This window comes from Octopus bimaculoides, chromosome 22, assembly GCF_046866305.1.
Source record: "Octopus bimaculoides isolate indiv1 chromosome 22, ASM4686630v1, whole genome shotgun sequence".
In the NCBI taxonomy this organism is placed as follows: Eukaryota; Metazoa; Mollusca; class Cephalopoda; order Octopoda; family Octopodidae; genus Octopus; species Octopus bimaculoides.
This window is the reverse complement of record NC_142949.1, coordinates 10,955,444-10,976,951: the sequence shown is the minus strand read 5'-3', so window position 1 is coordinate 10,976,951 and position 21,508 is coordinate 10,955,444. Positions and strand designations below refer to the sequence as shown.

At 35.6% G+C, this 21,508-nt stretch overlaps 1 protein-coding gene across 2 annotated transcripts in view; it reads right to left on the bottom strand.

Moving 5' to 3' along the window:
* Positions 1–7,802: 7,802 nt before the first annotated feature.
* Positions 7,803–21,508, bottom strand: part of LOC106879360 (uncharacterized) — a 61,149-nt gene continuing 47,443 nt past the window's right edge. For both annotated transcript variants that reach the window (XM_089339713.1, XM_089339714.1), the window contains 6 exons: positions 19,945–20,163; positions 17,542–17,683; positions 15,851–15,977; positions 12,315–12,427; positions 10,681–10,788; positions 7,803–8,555 (listed from right to left, as the gene is read on the bottom strand). In XM_089339713.1, coding sequence (XP_089195839.1) covers positions 8,491–8,555; positions 10,681–10,788; positions 12,315–12,427; positions 15,851–15,977; positions 17,542–17,683; positions 19,945–20,163 — 774 coding nt within the window. In that variant the 3' untranslated portion in view covers positions 7,803–8,490. The remainder of the gene's footprint in view (positions 8,556–10,680; positions 10,789–12,314; positions 12,428–15,850; positions 15,978–17,541; positions 17,684–19,944; positions 20,164–21,508) is intronic.

Here is a 21,508-nt window from a genome sequence, read left to right as displayed (position 1 = left end):
AAAGAATAAGTCCTGGGGTCGATTTGCTCGACTAAAGGCGGTGCTCCAGCATGGCCACAGTCAAAAGACTGAAACAAGTAAAAGAATAAAAGAGTAACTAAGGTAGACAAAAATTTATATGAAATGTAAAATTAATATAAGGTCGTTTTTACCATATATCGGGTTGTTACAGTGAAGAAGAAAAAAATGGCCCGTTTGAGGGTGGGAGGAGAACCAGACTAGAGGTAAACTATCAGAAAGCCATGAGGTGAATTTTAATAAGATTTTACTTTGAAATAAAATGTGTCCTAATAGAGAGAATATTTAATGGATTTTTTGACTGTTAATTAATTAGTGTTTACAGCATTCAGGCATTGAGAAAACAAAACCTTGACATGCTGCGCTGAACTACAATAGACGTTGGGCAGTTCATGTTATGGTTCTTTTGTAATGTTGGTTTTAAATTTTGACACAAAGCCAGCAGGTTCGGGTGAGGGGGTTAAGCCGATTACATCGACTCCAGTGCTCAGCTGGTTCTTATTTAATCGACCCAAAAGGATAAACGGCAAAGTTAACCTTGGCAGAATTTGAACTTAGAATATGGAGATGAAATACAGCCAAGTATTCTCCCTGGTGGGAGCTAACGATTCGGCCAGCTTGACAGTTTGCTACTTTTGTTTCTTTTTGTAACATTACAAACTTAAGCAAAGCCGCTGAGCTGGCATAATCGTTAGCACGCTGGGTTAAATTCTTAGCGACATTTCGTCTGTCTTTACGATCTGAGTTCAAATTCCACCAAGGTCGACTTTGCTTTTCATCCCTTCAGAGTCAGTAAAATAAGTACCTGTTGAAAATTGGGGTTGATGCGATCGATTTACACCTCTCTTAAAATTTCTGGCCTTGTTCCAAAATTTGAAACTAATTTTAAAAACTTACGTATTTCGTTTTTGTATTTGGTTTGCAAGAATCTTGATGTGATTTCTTGTTTTGAAGCAAATTTTGTTGGGCCTTGAGTGAGTCATTATGTCAATAATAAATACACGCATTAGTTCTACTATATTTCTGTAATTATTATTATTATTATTATTATTATTATTATTATTATTATTATTATTATTATTATTATTAGTCATTTCTTTAGCATTTAACCAATTAATTTAATCGATTGTTTGATTAATCATTCGGTCAATCAATCAATCAATCAATCAGTTAGATAGAGAACAGGAGTAGAGAAGGTTTGTCATTGATGAGATCACCAATGGTAACGAAAACATTTTGACAAACTTAACCGATTACAAGCGATTAGTTAATTGCTTAAATGGTTAACTAGTTTATTAATAATAATGAAAGAAGTGAAATAAAACCCATGCGTGTGTTTATTATTGGCAAAATTACCCTCCCGAGATACAAGAAAAACTTAAGTATCATTTCTAAATTTTAACGATCTTTTGGAATTAGGCAAAAAAATATTTATGGTGAAAAATATTTTCTGTTAATTTATTATTCCTCCTTTTTGTCTTCTTTTTGTTTTGTCTTGTAAATATGGGAACCTTCATAATTGATATTTTCAATCACAGATAAGAACGGTGGGGCTCTTTAGTGCCTTGTTCAGGATTTAATCGTTTATGGTCCGATATTTTAACCTCACGGCCACTGCCACACCCCTCTAGGTTGTTATTATTGTTTAACTAAAATTCTTAATTCACAAACACTTATCAAAGGTATTCTAGTTGTGACCAGCCAGGTTTTTCTTCTGTATATCTAGGATTACTTTGTTAAATATTTCTTCCCTTTTTTAATGGCATGGCGTAATTAGAGGGAAGATTTGGCTGCTATTTCTACCAGGTCAAATGAACTCACAATTATGTATCCTCAGTTTCCATGCTAGAGACCGTTATGAATTCGTCAAATTGTCAAGTTTCCATCAGTTTGTATGCTGTAGACAGAAGGGAAATTTGAAGTTTTACTATTCAGAACTGACCCTTCCTTCATGCGAGAGAATAGAAACTTATCCAAATTCGAGAACTTCACAGTGTTATTTTTACTGACGCCGAACACCGCCAATCTGTTCAGATTCTGTCTTAAACGTTTATCTCTAGCGGTCAAGCATCCATCATTGATAAGACCAAGGAAGGTCGAAATCATGCGATCTGGTGGTCTCGGTGCTGGAGGTGGCAGGGATTTATCTCCCCGTTAGTGATATGAACAAGAGTGCATTTTGTGCCAAAAGCCAACATGGGATTTTCTCTCAGGGTAACTATCACAGTATAGTTTTTTTCTAACAGAAGAACATCTACTTTTAAGAGGAGATAAAGATTACCTCTCGGTATTAAGACTATCTCTGTCGCTAATATATATTTTGTTAACAAGCTCACTGGCTAATCATGACACCAACGCCTGTTCTGGCACTGCTTTTCTCTATATCGCTGGTAAGGAGATGAATCGCTGCTATCTCTGGCAGTCGAGCATCCGTCATTGATAAGACCAAGATAGGTTGAAATCACTTGATCTGGAGGTCTCAGTGCTGGCAATGGTGGGGATTTACCTCTCTCTGCTAGCGATATAAACAAGTTTCTCTCGTGGTATTTACTGCAGTATCATGTGTTCTAACTGAACATCCATGTTTAGGTGGGGATAGATATTACCTCTTGGTATTAATACTGCCTCTATCACTAATATTTTTTAAACATTTCTCTGTATAACCAAGCAATCTCAAAGATCTTGCGAAGATGCATAAGAGACTGTCATCTTTCAATGAACGTTAGAGTTCATCGTTCATCTAGCATAAGCAACTGTGTGTTCGATTTCCGGCAGTGGATTGTATCCTTGAGAAAGACATTTTATTTCACATTGCTCCAGTCCTCCCATCCGACAAAAATGAGTCGTACCTCTAATTCAAAAGAGCCAGCCTTGTCAGATTCAGTATCACGCTGAATCGCTCTGAGAACTCCATTAAAGGCACATGTATCTGTGGAGTGCTCAGCCACTTGCACGTTAATTTCACGAGCAGGCTGTTCTGTTGATCGGATCGATTGGAACACTTGTCATTATAACCGACGGAGGACCAGTTTCTTTATTTACTTTTTTTTTTTTTTTTTTTTTTAAACATTTATAACAAATTTCTCACCTTGCTTCAGCTCCGAGCAATATTATACTAAGAATCCCAACCGCAATATCTCGGTCTTTCCGGATGGAGACATTCTATGACAAACTCAGTGTTGTTTAAGTAGAAATAAACTTTTGGAGCATTAGAAGGCAATTTTTATATGATTTTTGCTGAAAATGATTGATACACAGTTCGATAACACCAGAATGTCAGAGAGAAATTTAGAAAAAGTGCTTTCGGGTCTTGATTGAGGAATCCTTCTCAAACTTCAAGAAGTTGTGATGTTTTGGAGAGAGTCCCTAGAAGGATAGTTACGGATCCTGCCTTGACACTTTGCCCCCATTGACCATTACACATGCTGAACATCCTCCTTATAGGTCACCATACCATATAAAACACGAATTACTAAAGCTGTTATTCAGTTACCTTTCTGGGGCTGTCTTATGTATTGTCACATATGTGACCATAGTTGTGCTTCAGTGGGTGTGTGTGTGAGACAGAGATTGCATTTGTGTGTGTGTGTGTGTGTGTGAGACTGTCAACCTCATCGTTCTGTCAGTTATCCTCTACATCTGCTAACCTCCCTGAAAACTTCTTTATGTTACCCAATATCTTCAACCTCGGCCCTATTCCGTTTTCAAGGTAAAAACAAAGGGTCTTGTTTTAATTTACTTTTCATCATAAGCTATCCATAACATTTTATCTTTGTACGGTTTTAACACTTTCGCTAAAGACGTTGGGAAAGGCATGGCACTCACCACTTCTGTTTCACCTTTTTAATAGATTAATAACGCTCTTTCTAGAGCATCTCCGATGACGATGTTCGATGATAACTACACTAGGTTTTTGTGTTTTTGTTCTTTTTTTGATATGACATTACCCTATATGACAAAACTAAACATGCGTCACCGAAATCACCAGATATACTCAACATATCACTCTTTTTACTTCTTTCAGTCATTTGACTGCGGCCATGCTGGAGCACCGGCTTTAGTTGAACAAATCGACCTCAGGACTTATTCTTTGTAAGCCTAGTACTTATTCTATCAGTCTATTTTGCCAAATCACTAAGTTACGGAGACATAAACACATCAACATCAAAGGTGGGGGGACAAACACAGACACACAAACACACACACACACACATATATATATGTGTGTGTGTATGTATGTATATATATACGATGAGCTTCTTTCAGTTTCCGTCTACCAAATCCACTCACAAGGCTTTGGTTAGCCCAAGGTGCCACGCAGTAGGACTGAACCCGGAAACATGTGGTTGGGAAGCAAGCTTCTTATCATGCAGCCACGTCTGCACCTGTGTGTATATATATGTATATATATATATATATATATATATATATATATATATATATATATATATATATATATATATATATATATATATATATATATATATATATATATATATATATATATATATATATATATATATATATATATATATATATATATATATATATATATATATATATATATATATATATATATATATATATATATATATATATATATATTTGACAGGAAGGACAACAAAAGAAAGAAAGAGACCTCGATATTATGCAAATAGAGGAATTTATCTGTAAAAATATGTGACACTTATTCAGTAGCCATGATAAAACTCCGAGTTTCGGATGCCAGGGTGGTAGCCCACGCCAACATCTCTTCTGAGTTTTATCATGGCTACTGAATAAGTGTCACATATATATATATATATATATAAATAATCGTTATATCATGCAATTTTTCTTGCTTGCATGTGTCCAATAGAGTTTATTCAGGCATATTTGGTATGTTTGATTGCTCTTCTTATTGCCAACACTCACCTCTATCACATTGTTGCTCTTTTAAAACTACCAAGCAATGTCAAGACAAAGGAGACAAAAAGATGAACGTGACATACATACATTTACAGAAAATACACACACACACACACACACACACACACACACACACACACACACACACACACAGTTGCTTTTGATGGGATTTGAATTTAAAATACCACTGTCAGCACAAATTTTGCAAAGCATTCAAGCATCTTATCGCTTCAATGACTCGGCTAATATGCCAGAACAAACGAGTGCTCACAACAAGGTATAGTTTGACATATGTGAAAAGTATACATATAGGAAATACTGTATATTAAGAGACTTCAAGTTTTATGATAAAACATGTCTGTCCCAAAATACATTGTCATCCATTCATCAGTTCCGCCATCTTTATTAGACGAGAACAAAGCTATTAGTAACAGATGATAGAAGTGGGAAGCGATGAATTTGTGTAGCTCATTGTCACCTTTCACGTAAAATAAAATGGGCGAGTATACATATATCAACAGATATATACGTAAATACTCGCTTGCGTACACACATTTATAGATATTTGTATACATAAATGCATACACACATATACACATATTAATAAATTTTGTAACAGCAGCAGCAGAAAACGATTATATTATAAGTCATGCGTAGAAATTATGCTTTTCTATATCAACATATATCTATTTTATTATATGCTTACATCTCGACACGCAGACATAGAGACTATGTTTGCGTGTGTGGAGGTCGTTCACAACCATTTTTTTTTTTTTGCCAATGGACCCCAACAGCCATTCAGTGTTAAAAAAAAAAACCTATTGTATTTTTTATATATAATTCAGTATCAAGAATTGCAGGCACCTTGGGTAAATGTCTTCTACTATAGCCGCGGGCCAACCAAAGCCTTGTGAGTGGATTTGGATGATGGAAACTGAAAGAAGCCTGTAGTATATGTATGTATGTATGTATGTATGTATGTATAGGTGCTGCTGAATCCCGTAAATATCATGAGGTTAGTGTTTTTAATGGATTTCTGAGTTAAATTTTGACTCTCATTTCAAGCAATCACCAATGCTATTTTGTACCCTCATTTATTAATTCTTTTTTTGGTTTTTAAACGCTAATGAACCACCTATATTATAATGTCATTAATATATCTTAATATATTAATATTTCATTATAATATCTTATTGTAGTGATGTATGTATGTATGTATTTATGTGTGTATGTAAAGAGAGAGATATGGGTGGAGAGATCCATGAAATTGGCCGGCAAGGAAATTCCCGTGTATGTATCAATCTCCAGAAGCTACCATTAAGAGAGATAACCACACCAGAACAATATAATTGAAAGTTTGGAAAATACACGTTTGTTGGAATTTTTTTTTTTTAATAGAATGTTAATAATTCGGGAGAATCATTGATTCCTTGAGGTTATCTCCCTTCCTCATTTACAGTCGTTTGCAATAGGTGCTGGATGCTCATTTATCTTCTCTCCAAGCAAATATGTATTTGTGTGTGTGTATATATATATATATATATATATATATATATATATATATATATATATATATATATCAATTAGAAAATGGAAGATAATATGCTGAACCCAGCGACTTGCAGACAGTGTATCCCATTGAATTCATTAACTTAATTCATAGCTAAAGTGACAAAAAAAACCACAAAGTACGGGTGTTTATGACAAACCATGTCATAAACACCTGTACTTTGTGAGGGGGGGGGGGGGGGGTTGTCACTTTAGCTATGAATTAAGTTAATGAATTCAACGGGATACACCGTCTGCAAGTCGCTGGGTTCAGCATATTATCCTCCATTTTCTAATTGATATACAAATTTAGGGTAAAAAAAAACCCCTTTTACCTGCTCCCATTTATTGCACTTGGTATAACACTAGTGTAACAATAATCGGGTACTCTCCCAGCAGTATATTGGATAGATACACACACACACATATATATACACACACACATATGTATGTATGTATGTATCTGTATGTATATATCTGTATATATCTGTATGTGTCCAAGTGGGACACATGCAGATAAAAAACTTGTCTGAATTCTTTAATATTGTGGTCCTACAAAAGAAGGCATCAACCATCGATTACATCAACATTGAGAAGACAGATGTAACAGTGGCCCTGAATGAAATGAGTTCAAGCTCCGCAACTGGTCCCAATGGCTTCCCAGCTATTCTCCTCAAGCCATGTAAGCAGGCTTTGGCGAAACCACTTGATATACTTTTTCACAGCTCCCTTGCAAGTGGTAAACTTCCTAAAAAGCTAAAAGAAGGTATTATATGCTCTATCCACAAAGGTGGAAGCAGAGCAGAGGCCAAAAACTACAGGCCAATTTCTCTGACTCCACATATCAGCAGAGTCATGGAACGAACCATCAGAAAGAAGTTGATAATATTCCAAGAAGAAAATGACCAACTGAACAATATACAGCATGGCTTTCATCCAAGAAGAAGCTGCTTCACACAGCTCCTACAGCACTATGACTGGGTTTTGAAACAGCTGCTTGACCATTCAGATGTCAGTATGATATATCTTGACCCTTTAACAGTTCCACCAATCCAGCATCCTTGACCTGCATTTTCATTATCGATCTCAAACAAATGAGACATAAATTTGTTGTTGGTAAAATTTGAACACAGTTTGCCGACAGACAGAACGAATATCACAAAGCAGTCTATCCGACTCTCCTACAACTCTGAGAATTTGTAGCAGTGTATGTGGGTGCTATAAGTTAAGGAACCAATATTCAGTTGCTGAAGTTGGTCTTATGTTGTCCACTACAAGAATTCCATGTTTTTTAGAGTGAGAAATTTTAAATGAAAAGAAAACAAATGTAAAGGTTACAAACATATATACTTGTTTCTTTGGATCAGAGGATTGAACAACAGTTCATTGGTATATCCCTATTAATATATCCATAAATGACACAAGAATCATTCTTTGCTTCAAATAACAATATAGAGGCAATAAAATAACAACAAAAAGGAAAAACAAATCGAAAATACCACATTAAATAAGCAACTAGAAGCAATGTGCAACACGCAAAAAAAAAATGTACCAATAAAATTTTTAAAAAATAAAAACATAATAAAAATTGTAAAATTCTTTTAAATTTCAAAACTGGAGTCTAACTCACTGAACAGCCTTCTCTGCTGTCAGAGATTTTTGGAATGGTTTACACATTCAACTCTCATTTTTTTATTCATTATTTTGTTCTTTTTCTTTATTCTTCTCTATCAAATTTTGTTGGAAAAATATTTCGATGTTAATGTTCCATTTACATTTCTTTTTTTTTTTTTACCATTTTATTTTTACGTTTTTTTTATTTTTATTTTCCATTCTTTCTCTCAACCAATCACTTCACTCTTGGACATCATCCTCTTCCTCAATTATCATCAGTTGGCTTAAAATTGTTTGTTTGGTTTTTTTTTTGTATGTTTTTTTTTTTTTGTTTTTCTCACGGTTTGCAATACCAAGATAAAAGTTGTTTGAACCAGAAGAAATCACTAAATTTTAAGCTTGTCAGAGGAAAAAGCCTTTGAGAAGAAAAACCACCATACTTAAAACAATGGAACCGGTGAAGATACCTGCCAAAGAAGAAATAATTCACTTTTAATTTCAGGTTTAGATAGAGAGCTTGATACACACACACATACACATATATATATACATATATATACATACATATACAATCACACTCATGGAGGTGCGATGGCCCAGTGGTTAGGGCAGCGGACTCGCGGTCATAGGATCCCGGTTTTGATTCCCAGACCGGGAGTGTTTATTGAGCGAAAACACCTAAAGCTCCACGAGGCTCCGGCAGGGGATGGTGGCAAACCCTGCTGTACTCTTTCACCACAACTTTCTCTCACTCTTTCTTCCTATTTCTGTTGTGCCTGTAATTCAAAGGGTCAGCCTTGTCACACTGTGACACGCTGAATATCCCCGAGAACTACGTTAAGGGTACACGTGTCTGTGGAGTGCTCAGCCACTTGCATGTTAATTTCACGAGCAGGCTGTTCCGTTGATCGGATCAACTGGAACCCTCAACGTCATAAGCGACGGAGTGCCAACGACAATCACACTCATATAATTGTGATAATATTTTATAACTTATCTGGATCTGTGAAGTCATGTGACCTCATGGTTAGGGTGTTACACCCATGATAGTGAGATTGTGGTTTCAATTCCTGGTCTGGGTGATGTGTTGTGTTCTTGGGCAAAACACCTTATTTCACATTTCTCTGATCATCTCAACATCTGTGTGCCGCATTGTGCACCTGAACAGGTAATGTTGATTTGATGGAAGGAGTGAGCTAATGTGTACGCAAACATTTGATCGCTGTAAACAAAATAATCTGTGTGGTCGTTCAGTAACAGGAGAGTCCTCCTCCACCACTGCCACCATCATCATAACTGAACTTGGACATCCTTACTGCAAACTGCAAGCCTTTACATGGCTTTCATCAAGACATTCCATACGCAGTCATGTTTCTGAACACACACAAACACACACACTGCCTCTGCTATGTCAAGTGTGTGTCCACACAGACATAATGAGAGAAAAATGAGATGATAGACAGAATGAGTTGAGGAAATAAATTCTCAAGAATGCCTTCCTTCATTCTTGTAATATTGGTGTATATTAAGGCGGCGAGCTGGCAGAAATGTTAGCACGCTGGGTGAAATGCTTAGCGGTATTTCGTTTGTCTTTACGTTCTGAGTTCAAATTCCGCCGAGGTCGACTTTACCTTTCATCCTTTTGGGATTGATTAAATAAGTACCAGTTACGCACTGGGGTCAATATAATCGACTTAATCTGTTTGTCTGTCCTTGTTTGTCCCCTCTGAGTGTGGCCCCTTGTGAGCAGTAAAGAAATAAGAAACATTAGCACGCTGGGCAAAATGCTTAGCGGTATTTTGTCTCTCTTTACGTTCTGAGTTCAAATATATGATCCTTTAAATGGTCAGAGATTTAGGGACACCCTAATTGAGAAACTTAACAAGGAGGAGGAACTACAGCCTTGTAACATTGAAGGAAACTGGGAGTTCCTATGGGACCACCTGCCAAGTGCCACAGATCAAATCTGAGACAGGTGCAAAGTCCCAACTAGACCTAGGATGATATGGTGGTAGAATGATGATGCAGGTAAGGCCACAAACAACAATGAAAAAATTGAAAAATCTCTTTGAAACAATAAAAAATTCTGTCAAATTTCCTTCAAATCAACTCCTCCTACCTCAAGGAAAGTACTGGCGCTCAAAGAGTTACAACAACAAGTGTTCCAATTGATCTGATTAATGGAATAGCCAGCTTGTGAAATTAACATGCAAGTGGCTGAATGCTCCACAGAGACGTGTCCTTTAATGTGGTTCTCAGGGAAGTTCAGTGTGACACATACAATGCAACAAGGCTGGTCCCTTTGAACTTACAGGTGCAGCTCATTTTTGCTAGCTGAGTGGACTGGAGAAATGTGAAATAAAGTGTCTTGCTCAAGGACACAATGCATTGCCAGGAATCGAACTCAGGACCTTACAATTGTGAGCCAAACACCCTAACCACTAAGCCATGTGCCTTCACAAGGAAGAACATGAGATGACTTAGTTGTCCATAGATAACTTTTAAAAAATGGGATGGTCATGGCTGGAGTGCCATTAAGCTAGAGCAAAGCATCAACAACAATAATGGTAAACTGAAATAAATGATAATTACCAGAACTAGAACAATAATCTGGATAGAAATCTCCCAGAGACTTGTCTCGTTGACTTAAAATTTTCTGGAACTTTACCTTCCAACGCAGCGGATTGTATTCTGTATCTCCTGAAAATGTAAATTCAGTTTAATGATTAATAAATTATCTTTGATAATTATAAAGTGGCAAGCTGGAAGAATCATTGGCAAGCCAAGTGAAATGCATAGCGGTAATTTGTCAGTCTTTGACTTTGCTTTTTATACTTCCGGTGGGGTTGATAAAATATGTGACATTTAATCTTTGGGGATTGATGTAATTGACTTAATCCCCTCCCTTTGTGCCAAAATTTGAAACCATTATTATCATTATTATGATTATAATTATAATTATTATTATTATTAATATTACTATTATTATTATTATTATTATTATTATTATTATCATTATCATTATCATTATTATTATTATTATTATTATTACTATTATTATTATTATCATTATCATCATTATTAAGGCGGTAAGCTGGCAGAATCGTTAGCACACAGGGCAAAATACTTAGTGGTATTTTGTCTGCCGCTATCTTCTGAGTTCAAATTCTGCCAGGGTTGACTTTGCCTTTCATCCTTTGAAGGTCGATTAAATAAGTCAATATAATCTGGGGGGTCGATGTAATCAACTTAATTGCTTCCCCCAAATCTGAGGCCTTGTGCTTCCATTAGTATTATCATCATCATTATTATCATTATCATCATCATCATCATCATCATCATTATTATTTCTATTAATTAAGGTGGCAAGCTGGCAGAATCGTTAGCACGCTGGGCAAAATGCTTAGCAGCATTTCATCATCTTTACATTTCGAGTTCAAATTCTGTCTAGCTCAACTTTGCCAGTCATCCTTTCAGGGGCCTATAGAATAAGTAATATTTGAACCCTGGGGTTAATATAATCAACTTACTCTCATCTTCCCCAAAGTTGTTGGCCTCACGCAAGAGTTTGAAATCAATCGTTACTGTAAATTCGTTAGAAGATTCTGCTTTTTCTTGCTTGTTTTTAATATATTTGAAAATACTAATATAATTAGAGTCTTGATTCATCAATAATGACTGGATTTTGATATTCTTCAAATTAAGATGAAGAGAATACAAAATGAGCTTAACCTTTTCAAACAGCGAGTACGCTATATATTCCTAGAACAGGGGTTTTCAAACTTTTTGATTTGCGGACCCCTTTATATTTCAGGCTTTACCCTTATAAACGCTTATGAAATTTATACATAAATATTTGCTTAAAATAACATATATTTTTACATTTATTTATTTAACATTATTTAACAAATAGGTTTATTGTCAATTAAAAGATTTCGATTAAAAAACATATATAAAATCAAATTGCGGACCACAGTTTGAAAACTCCTGTCCTAGAAGACACAAAAATGGTAGCCAAATGCTTTTGTGTTTATGAATGAAAATAATTATGCTTCTACTAATTAGTGAACTATAAATAGAAAACCATGTAACTGCCTGCTTTTGTGTCTCCCAGGAGTATAGTCAAAGAGTGTAAGCTCAACATGTTCTGAGCTGAAGTGAAGCATTGCTGTATTTTTGTCTTTTACCTTCACCGTTTATTAGAAGAATTCAAAACTAAAACTTACCCAGGAAGTACAGTTTTAATACTCGGCATTTATGTTGGATAGGCAAATGTTCAATTGATAAATGCCAGGCTTCCGTTTTTAAAGCTTTTGCTATGTCGTTAATTAAATCCACTCTGGGAAAGAAAAAGTCATTTGTTAGGAAAGTATATTTGAAATACAAGTTGAAATTTCATTGATATTGATTGAGAAGTACAAGTGACATAAACAAAACAAATTTATAGTTATTGGAATACACACACACACACAAGTTATGTAAGTATAGACACACATACATGTTATGTATATATATATATATATATATATATATCATCATCATCATCATCGTCATATATATATTTAATATAATTAATGTTATGTATATATATATATATATATATATATATATATATACATATAATATAAATAATATATAAATATATGCATATATACATACATATATGTACATACCTACATATATTTGTTTATATACATGCATATATGGGTACAGGACATAAAAAAAACGTTGAACACAATGAGAAATGGAAACAAAACAAAAACATAGAAAACGAACATTTTTTTCGAACAACAAAAGAAACAAACAGACAAACTAGACAGGCAACATAAAGAACATTCCCTTCATCAGTTGTCCCCATTCTCATTTCTCATTTTGTCTACGTTTTTTTGATGTCCTGTACCCATATATGCATGTATATTTTAAAACATTTATAAATTGCAATGAAAGCATATGCAGTGATTTTGGTCTCACTAACCTTCCATAGTTTGTTTCCTTTTTCCCCCCTCCCCACAATCTTGTTAAACACTAGCCACACTTATGTTGCCCACAGCAGTGTCTCCCTTAGTCGTGTGCTTGTTTGCACATACTTTTTTTATATAATTGGCACACAAAGGGAAAAAATGTGCTTACATGAAATTTTCAAAATAGTATCAAATTCTGTTAATTGAAGAAATTAATCAAATAACTGCTTAATAAATTAATCTACACACTTAAGAATGGTGTGCATTTTGTTAGGGAGCCAATATCAATATGGCATTTGAGCAAAGATTAACTGCACGGATTGTGTGGAGGCGCAATGACCCAGTGGTTAGGGCAGCGGACTCGCGGTCATAGTATCGTGGTTTCGATTCCCAGACCGGGCGTTGTGAGTGTTTATTGAGCGAAAACACCTAAAGCTCCACGAGGCTCCGGCAGGGGATGGTGGCGAACCCTGCTGTACTCTTCCACCACAACTTTCTCTCACTCTTACTTCCTGTTTCTGTTGTGCCTGTAATTCAAGGGGTCAGCCTTGTCACACTATGTCACACTGAATATCCCTGAGAACTACGTTAAGGGTACACGTGTCTGTGGAGTGCTCAGCCACTTGCACGTTAATTTCACGAGCAGGCTGTTCCATTGATTGGATCAACTGGAACCCTCAACGTCGTAAGCAATAGAGTGCCAACAACAACCTGCATGGATGTGCTCACATTTGGCAAATGGAAAATTTGCGCACAAGTAAATTTCTACAAGGACCAACAGAGCAAGAAATTAGAGAGAACATTGGTCCACAACAATTCTAGTTGTAGTTGGAATCATTTATATTTCATCCGATTGGCCAAATTCTTCTCTTATATGAATTTGCACCAAAGAGACAATCAAACCAATAATTTCAACTCGATGCTTTGCATTGATTGAAAACTGACCAATCAACATAACTCCACAACAACCATCTTGGTGAGCCTAGTAACACCAATAAAAGACCCTGTTTAGTGGAATTTTGCCTGGAAAGAACTGCTAGCTCTGTGTGTGTGTGGTTGTTTTAACAACCGGTTTTATCAACATGCACACTCACTTTCATACTTCCTTGCTTCCATAGACAACCAGTCAAGAGAACATAACAAATCTCTGTCTCTCAACTAATCTACTCTTCAACAAAACTTCTATTTCAGAAACAATTTAGATTAGAAATTTTGTTAATTCATTGCTACTTACATATATTGACTTTTGACTTCATTGTTCCATACAACTACACACAGCAATTATACCAAATATGAGCAATTATGTATAACAAAGATCTTTTGTGTGAATTAATATAATTCACTGCTTGTACAGACACATGAAACCTTTGATTGCATTTTTATTATATTGCTTACGTACACAAGAAATGAAGCTCTTTGTTAGAAAAGAACATTTCGTCAACTATTGCCGTAAAACCAATCAGACTGACACATCTCGATATAATGTACTTTTTAATGAATAAAAATGTTGTTTTACACATAGTCACCTCTCGTCAATTTCTTATTCAGAAATATCCTCCACTCAACAACTTATTTTATTTCTTTTTGTTTAACAGAGAAGCCAGCTTCAGGTTATGTCAAACTGATGATTTCTAATAAGAACGAAATGGTGCTACACATGATTGTCTATGACTAGAAATCTTTGTAATGTATATGAAAATATTAAATGTGTTTATTCTATGGTGTTCTTAAAGAGTATATTGATGATAACACGGACAAAGGGTCTAATGAAAAAATGATGACCTGAGCTGCAGTAAATTGGAAAGTGCTTTATGAGATAAGGGCCAAAGCAACTGAGATTTCTTGGTCATGTGATGAGGAAAGAGGGCCCAAAGAGAGTTTAGTGATGACTGGAAAGAAAAAAAAGAAATGAAGCAGAGGAAGAAGAAAGATGATCTGGTTGTCAAGCTTGAGGAAATGGTTGGAAGAAAGAGACATTAAACATCAGGAATTGGAAACTGTCACAGAAAATAAAGAACAGAGAATTGTTGCAGGACATGACAGAAATTGTTTTGTGAGGTAAGGGCCAAAGCAACTGAGAGAGCCTGGAGAATTTAGTGATGACTGGAAAGTGGGCCTGGAGAACTTAGTGATGACCGGAAAGATTGAAAGGAAAGGAAATAGAGGAAGGGGAGGGATGAACTTGAAGGGTCAAGCTTGAATTGGTTGGGAGAAAGAAGGATTAAATATTAGAAAGTGGAAAGGGTACAGAAGACAAAGAACAGAGAATTGTGGCAGGACCTGATAGAAACTGCTTTGTGAGATAAGGGCCAAACAACAGAAATATCTTGGTTATGTGATGAGGAAAGCGGGCCTGGAGAATTTAGTGATGAGCGGAAAGATTGAAAAGAAAAGAAACGGTAGAAGGAGAAGGGTGATATGGATGTCAAGCCTGATGAACTGGTTAGAAGAAAGAGGCATTAAACATCAGGAATTGGAAACTGTTACAGAAAATTAAGATCGCTAATCTCCTACACTCTGGACATGGCACCTAACATTCTATACATATTATTCCTTTGTCTTTGATTTAATATTCAAGCTTTTAATCCTGCCAAGATTTACCTCGAAATCATTATCTCCCTTACGATAACTGGCCACCAGGGTGCACCACATAATGGATAGAAAGCATTTCTTTTTCCTTTGGATTAAGGTTAAACTATATATAAACACTTCACTGCTGACATAATTCTGGTTATTAAGCTAACATTTTCATAACTTATAAAAATAAACAAAGATAAAAGGTGATATATTTGTATAATTACTTGTCAAATGGTTTAGTTCTCCAGTATGACATTTCAACATAGGGTTGCTTCAGAGGGTTGATATCTGCACATGTCATCATTTTTTCTCCTTGATTTTCTGAGAAGAACACGAATGATCGGCCATAAACTAGAAAAACACAAACAAAACAAAATAGATTACAATTAAAAATGATTCATGAAACAACATTCTTTTGATGATTAGAATATAAACAGTTTATATAGTACAACATCAAAATCACTGTATGGTGGACACATCAGCCTTTTAAACACACACACACACTGTTGTTGTTTTTGTTATTGTTTAGCCCCATGAGGGCCCTGATTGAGCAGACTTATGATCAATGACATTCCAGTTATCGCCATCACATCTATATTTCAAGTGTTAGAGTACTTTCGATAACATTATCCAATTGTGTTTTTCTTAGGGTTGTAGGGTATGATTTGAGTGAAATTTGGCTCCTATTTCTAACATGTCTATCAACCACTCATGGATGTGCACCTAGATTCATGTATATTCTTTTGGTCATACACTAATCATGCAGAATTTGAACTCAGAACATAAGGACGGATGAAATGCCGCCAAGCATTTTGCCCATTATGCTAACAATTCTGCCAGCTTGTTGCCTTAATGACGCCGATGATGATGATGATCATCATCATTTAACGTCCATTTTGTATGCTGGTATGGGTTGGATGGTTTGACCAGGGCTGGCATGCTGGAAGGCTACACCAGACTCCAGTCTGATTTGACATGGTTTCTATGGCTGGATGCCTTATCTAACACCAACCACTCCAAGATTGTTATGGGTGCTTTCACCCATTACATCCAAGGGCATAGGTGCCATTTGCATGACACTGGTATCTGCTACAACTGCGATTTTGCTTGGCTTGATGGGTCATCTTCTCAAGCATGACATAATGCCAAAGGCCTTGGTCATTGCTTCCATGAGGCCTAGCACTTGAAAAGTGCCTCAAAATCACAGTCATTGCCTCCACGAGGCCCAATGCTCGAAAGGAGTTGAGCCATATTGCTTCTATTAGGCCCAATGCTTGAAAGGTGCTTTTAACGTGCCACCAGCATCTGATACGATTGCAATTTCATGTGGTTTGATGGGTCTTCTCAAGCACAGCATATCACCAAATGTATTGGTCACTAGTCATTGCCTCTATGAGGCCCAAAGCTCAAAAAACATGCTTCACCACCTTGTCCTATGTCTTCCTGGGTCTATCTCTACCACAAGTTACCTCCACAGTTAGAGACTGGCACTTCTTTACACAGCTGTCCTCATCCATATGCACCACATGACCATACCAGTGCAGTCGTCTCTCTTGCACACCACATCTGATGCCAAACTTTTATCTCAAGATACTTACACTCTGTCGAGCATTCACACTGACATTACACATCCAGCGAATCATGCTGGCTTATGATGATGATGATGATGATGATGATGAGGAGGAGGAGGAGGAGGAGGATGATGATGATGATGATGATGATGATGATAATGATAATAATAATAATAATAATAGTTTCTAATTTAGGTAGAAGGTCATAAATTTGTGAGAGAAAGTTAGTTAATGCAATCAGCTCCATTACTTGATACAGAAATCAATACAGCAGGATATCAATTCTATTTTTTTTTTTTTTTAATGAGACAGCTGACTTAAAGGAATTTGTTTGGGATACTTGCCTGACCATTCTCCAAAAAGTGGTAGATTCTTATCAACATAGAAGAAACCATTTTCTCCAAGATTGTAAGTTTCATGTTTAGCTGATAAATCACCAACAGCACATCTTTCTTGATTGCTAACATCACATTCACCATAACCATTCTGAAAGAGAAAGAAATCAATAGGTTATTTATACTCTATCAGTGGAAGGGATCCTTATATATATCTAATATATTTCATTTTAACAGCCAAGGGAAATAACCCATTCATTTTCCTAGATCATTTGGTATGAATCAAATTGAGTATATTATGTTTATTAGTATTTGAACTGTTAGAGTTATTTTCACAATTTATCCAGTACAATCCTTAAACAAGTAAATAGTATTCTCCTAAACAATAGATCCACTTATTTCGGTTAGTGAGTTATTCGCGAATATACCAACACAAGGGCTGCTGATGGTAATATTCTCTGGGAATGCATAAAAGCCCTTTTCAGAGTTAATTACTTTGAATTGTTATTATCTCATATCTGATTAGCCTGTTATTATGCAACATGCTTCACGATTTTAGTATACATACCTTATTAGTATTTCCTCCTATGTTCTATATACTCTGGGGACGCATTAAAGCCCTTTTCGGGGCTACTTTATTTGAATTCTTACTAAAGGGTAATTAATTTCATGTTATTACATAACTGATGTCACAATTTAGGTATTCATAATTTATTGGGAATTCCTAAAATCAAAATCCTGTGTAAGACAGTTTGGTATTCTCAATGAATGCACGAAAACCGTTTTAAGGGCTACATACTTTGTATTGCTGTTATTGGATTAGCGAAACAATTATGACAATGGAACCAAGGGATAAGCCCCGCTTTCCCGGGAATTACCAGGTACATCAGCTAGTATATATATTGGGTTGTCCGGAAAGTTCATGCCGATTTTTAAAGGAAAAAAAAAAAGGTCAATAAATACTTGCCATTACATTTTTAATCAACCAAATATGAACCATTTTGTTGCACAATGCATCTCCATCTTTCCTTTAACTTGAAAATACTCTTTTCCCAGAATTGAGGTGGTTTCATGGCAAATAAGTCGAAAGGTAAGCTACTATAAATCGGCATGAACTTTGCGGACAACCCAAGTAGAAGAGTTCAGGTGTTTTATGTTCTATTTTGGTGTTTCTCAACCCTTTTGTTACCTATGGACCCCTTTGATTCTTATTTTACTCAAACGGACCTTCTTAGCCATTTGATGTTTAAAAGACCCTATTATGTTTATATAATTAAATTTTATTAGGAATTGTATAAAAAAATTTTTTTATATTTTGTGTATAGAAGAAGTATAACCAATTCATTGCACATAAATTTTAACAAAATCTTATATAAACCCCCTAAATTCATATGGAGCCTCAAAAGTTTGTATGGATCTTCAAGGGCAATAAAGACCCTGGTTGAGAACCACCATTCTATTTATTCAAATGTTTGAATGGAAGGGTACTAAAATATTAAGTTTAGAAGCCCTAAAATTCACTCTATAATTGTCCATGGGCATACAACATAATGGTTAAGAGTGCAGGTTACTAACCCCAAGATTCCAAGTTCAATTCCAGGCAGTGCCATGAATAAATAATAATGGGTTGGGTTCAAAATTCCACCAGGACACCTGAAGAAGGCTGGAGAGTAAATCAGCCAAAATCTTGTGGTAACAACAAACAAGATGAGGACAATGTAAATAATGTAAATAATGTTGAATAGAATTGCTTTCATATTTTCACTCCATGAATTTCCAAAGCTTGGTTCAGCTAAGACTAATAGAGAGTGGGTCCCATAATTTAGATAGGTAAGCTAACTGACCATTCTATGTTCATATTTCTCCTGACGGACCTTTAACCCAACCACTCACTTTTCACATTTTCAAATTAAATCAAGGTCTCACAAAACATCATTAAAAATACATCAAAAATTGTGGGACGGCCCTCAACTCTTCTTTAATCTCATCATGGAAACAAAGGTAACCTAAAGCATTTGCTATGTAAATACAGCAAAATATAAAAGATATGTCCTTGCATATAAGCTTGTCCCTTGCATCCCTTTCCAGTTGAGTATTCCTAATCTTGTGGGATCATGGGTGCTAGTGCTATGTAAAAAAGCACCCATACCAGTGCCACGTAAATGCAACCATGCCGGTGCTGCTTAAAAGCACCCAGTACACTCTATAAAGTGGTTGGCATTAGGAAGGGCACCCAGCCAAAGAAATTACACAAAAACAGACATGAAGCTTGGGCAGCTCTTCAAATAGACCCACTACATGTCAAACCATCCAACCCATACCAGCATGGAAAATGGACACTAAATGATGAGGATGATGATGATGATGAGGAGGAGGATGACGATGGTGATGATTAACTTAACACTTTCTTACGTTGGTATTGACATCAAATGGGTTATACAGTTTTCCGACGCGACTACACGCCCTCTGTACAGCTTCTTCAGTGTTTGCCCTCCATTCGTCCTCCATCTGATTCTGCCTGTTGTTGTGGCCCTCACCAGAATCCATTGTGTTATAAGCTTTGGTGTCATTGTCATTGAACTGCTGTTCCCATATTGGATTGGAAAAGATCTTCCATTCGTGATTGTTGGTCTAAAAAGAATTTTATAAATTCATAAAGAACATTTCAATAGAATCAGTGGAACGCACTTCGTTTAGGACATTCATTTGGCAATAAATAAAGAAATCATTCAATGAATAAATCAGTAAATAAATAAGAAAGAAAGAAAGAAAGAAAGAAAGAAAGAAAGAAAAAGAAAGAAAGAAAGAAAGAAAAAGAAAGAAAGAAAAAGAAAGAAAGAAAAAGAAAGAAAGAAAAAGAAAGAAAGAAAGAAAGAAAGAAAGGAAGGAAGGAGGGAAGAAGGGAACGAAGGAAGGAACAAAGGAAGGAACGAAGGAAGGAAAGAAAGGAAGACTAGGAAATAAATAAGAAAAAGAAAGGAAGGAAGGAAGGAAAGGAAAGGAAGAATAAGAAATAAAAACAAAAACATTTGAAATATACCCCCAAATATAATTGATAGAACTGTGTACATATTCTCTCTTGTGAGGACGTCTTGTGTATAGTTCTGCAAATTATATTTTCCATGTCGGTCACACTGACGATTGGCAGATATTTATGTAATATAAATGATAACAATGAAACCATGGTATGTGACTAATCATTATATTTTGTAGCTTTTCATTTGTCTTGCTTGCTTTACATTCTGGCGTTTGCCGAATTTTCTTGAGAACAAAGTTTCTTAGTAGTCAGACCATATGGGGTCTACATTTAGCATATTAGGAGTTCACCTAATGGTCATTCCTCTTATATGTATGTAATATAATTTTCTGAATCTTCAGATTTTTTTCAATATGCTAGGCTACTGGTTTGAATTGATATTAATCTAATTAGTATCAATTTTTTACTCTTATCATATATATATATATATATATATATATGGGCATCCAGTTGTAGAAACTCTGCCAAATCAGATTGGAGCCTGGTGTAGCACTGTTTGGAACCGCTCGTATACTCCGGAAGGTTTTCGAAAAATAAGAGGTGTTACCTTAGTTCACTGTTAGTGAACAGCTGACACCATAGTACATCTCCAGCATTAGAAGCTGTGCAAATGCAATAATAATAATAATAATAATAATAATAATAATAATAATAATAATAACAATAATAATAAATGCCTGGATGCAGTACCAGGCAGTAGCTCTCATGGCTTCTGATCATAATTGATTGGAAGTGTTATCATGTACATTGTTTTGTCTTGGTATAAAAGATGGGCTACAGCAAATATTCTGCTTAATACCACAGATTTGCTTGTCAGTTGTTTGACCTTAACCAGTTGAACATGTCCCTTGGTGGCTGACAATATGTGCATCTCTGATCATGAGCAGAAGTAGTTAGGGAGCATCATAGCCATATGTTGAGAGGAGTTCTTTGGGGTTT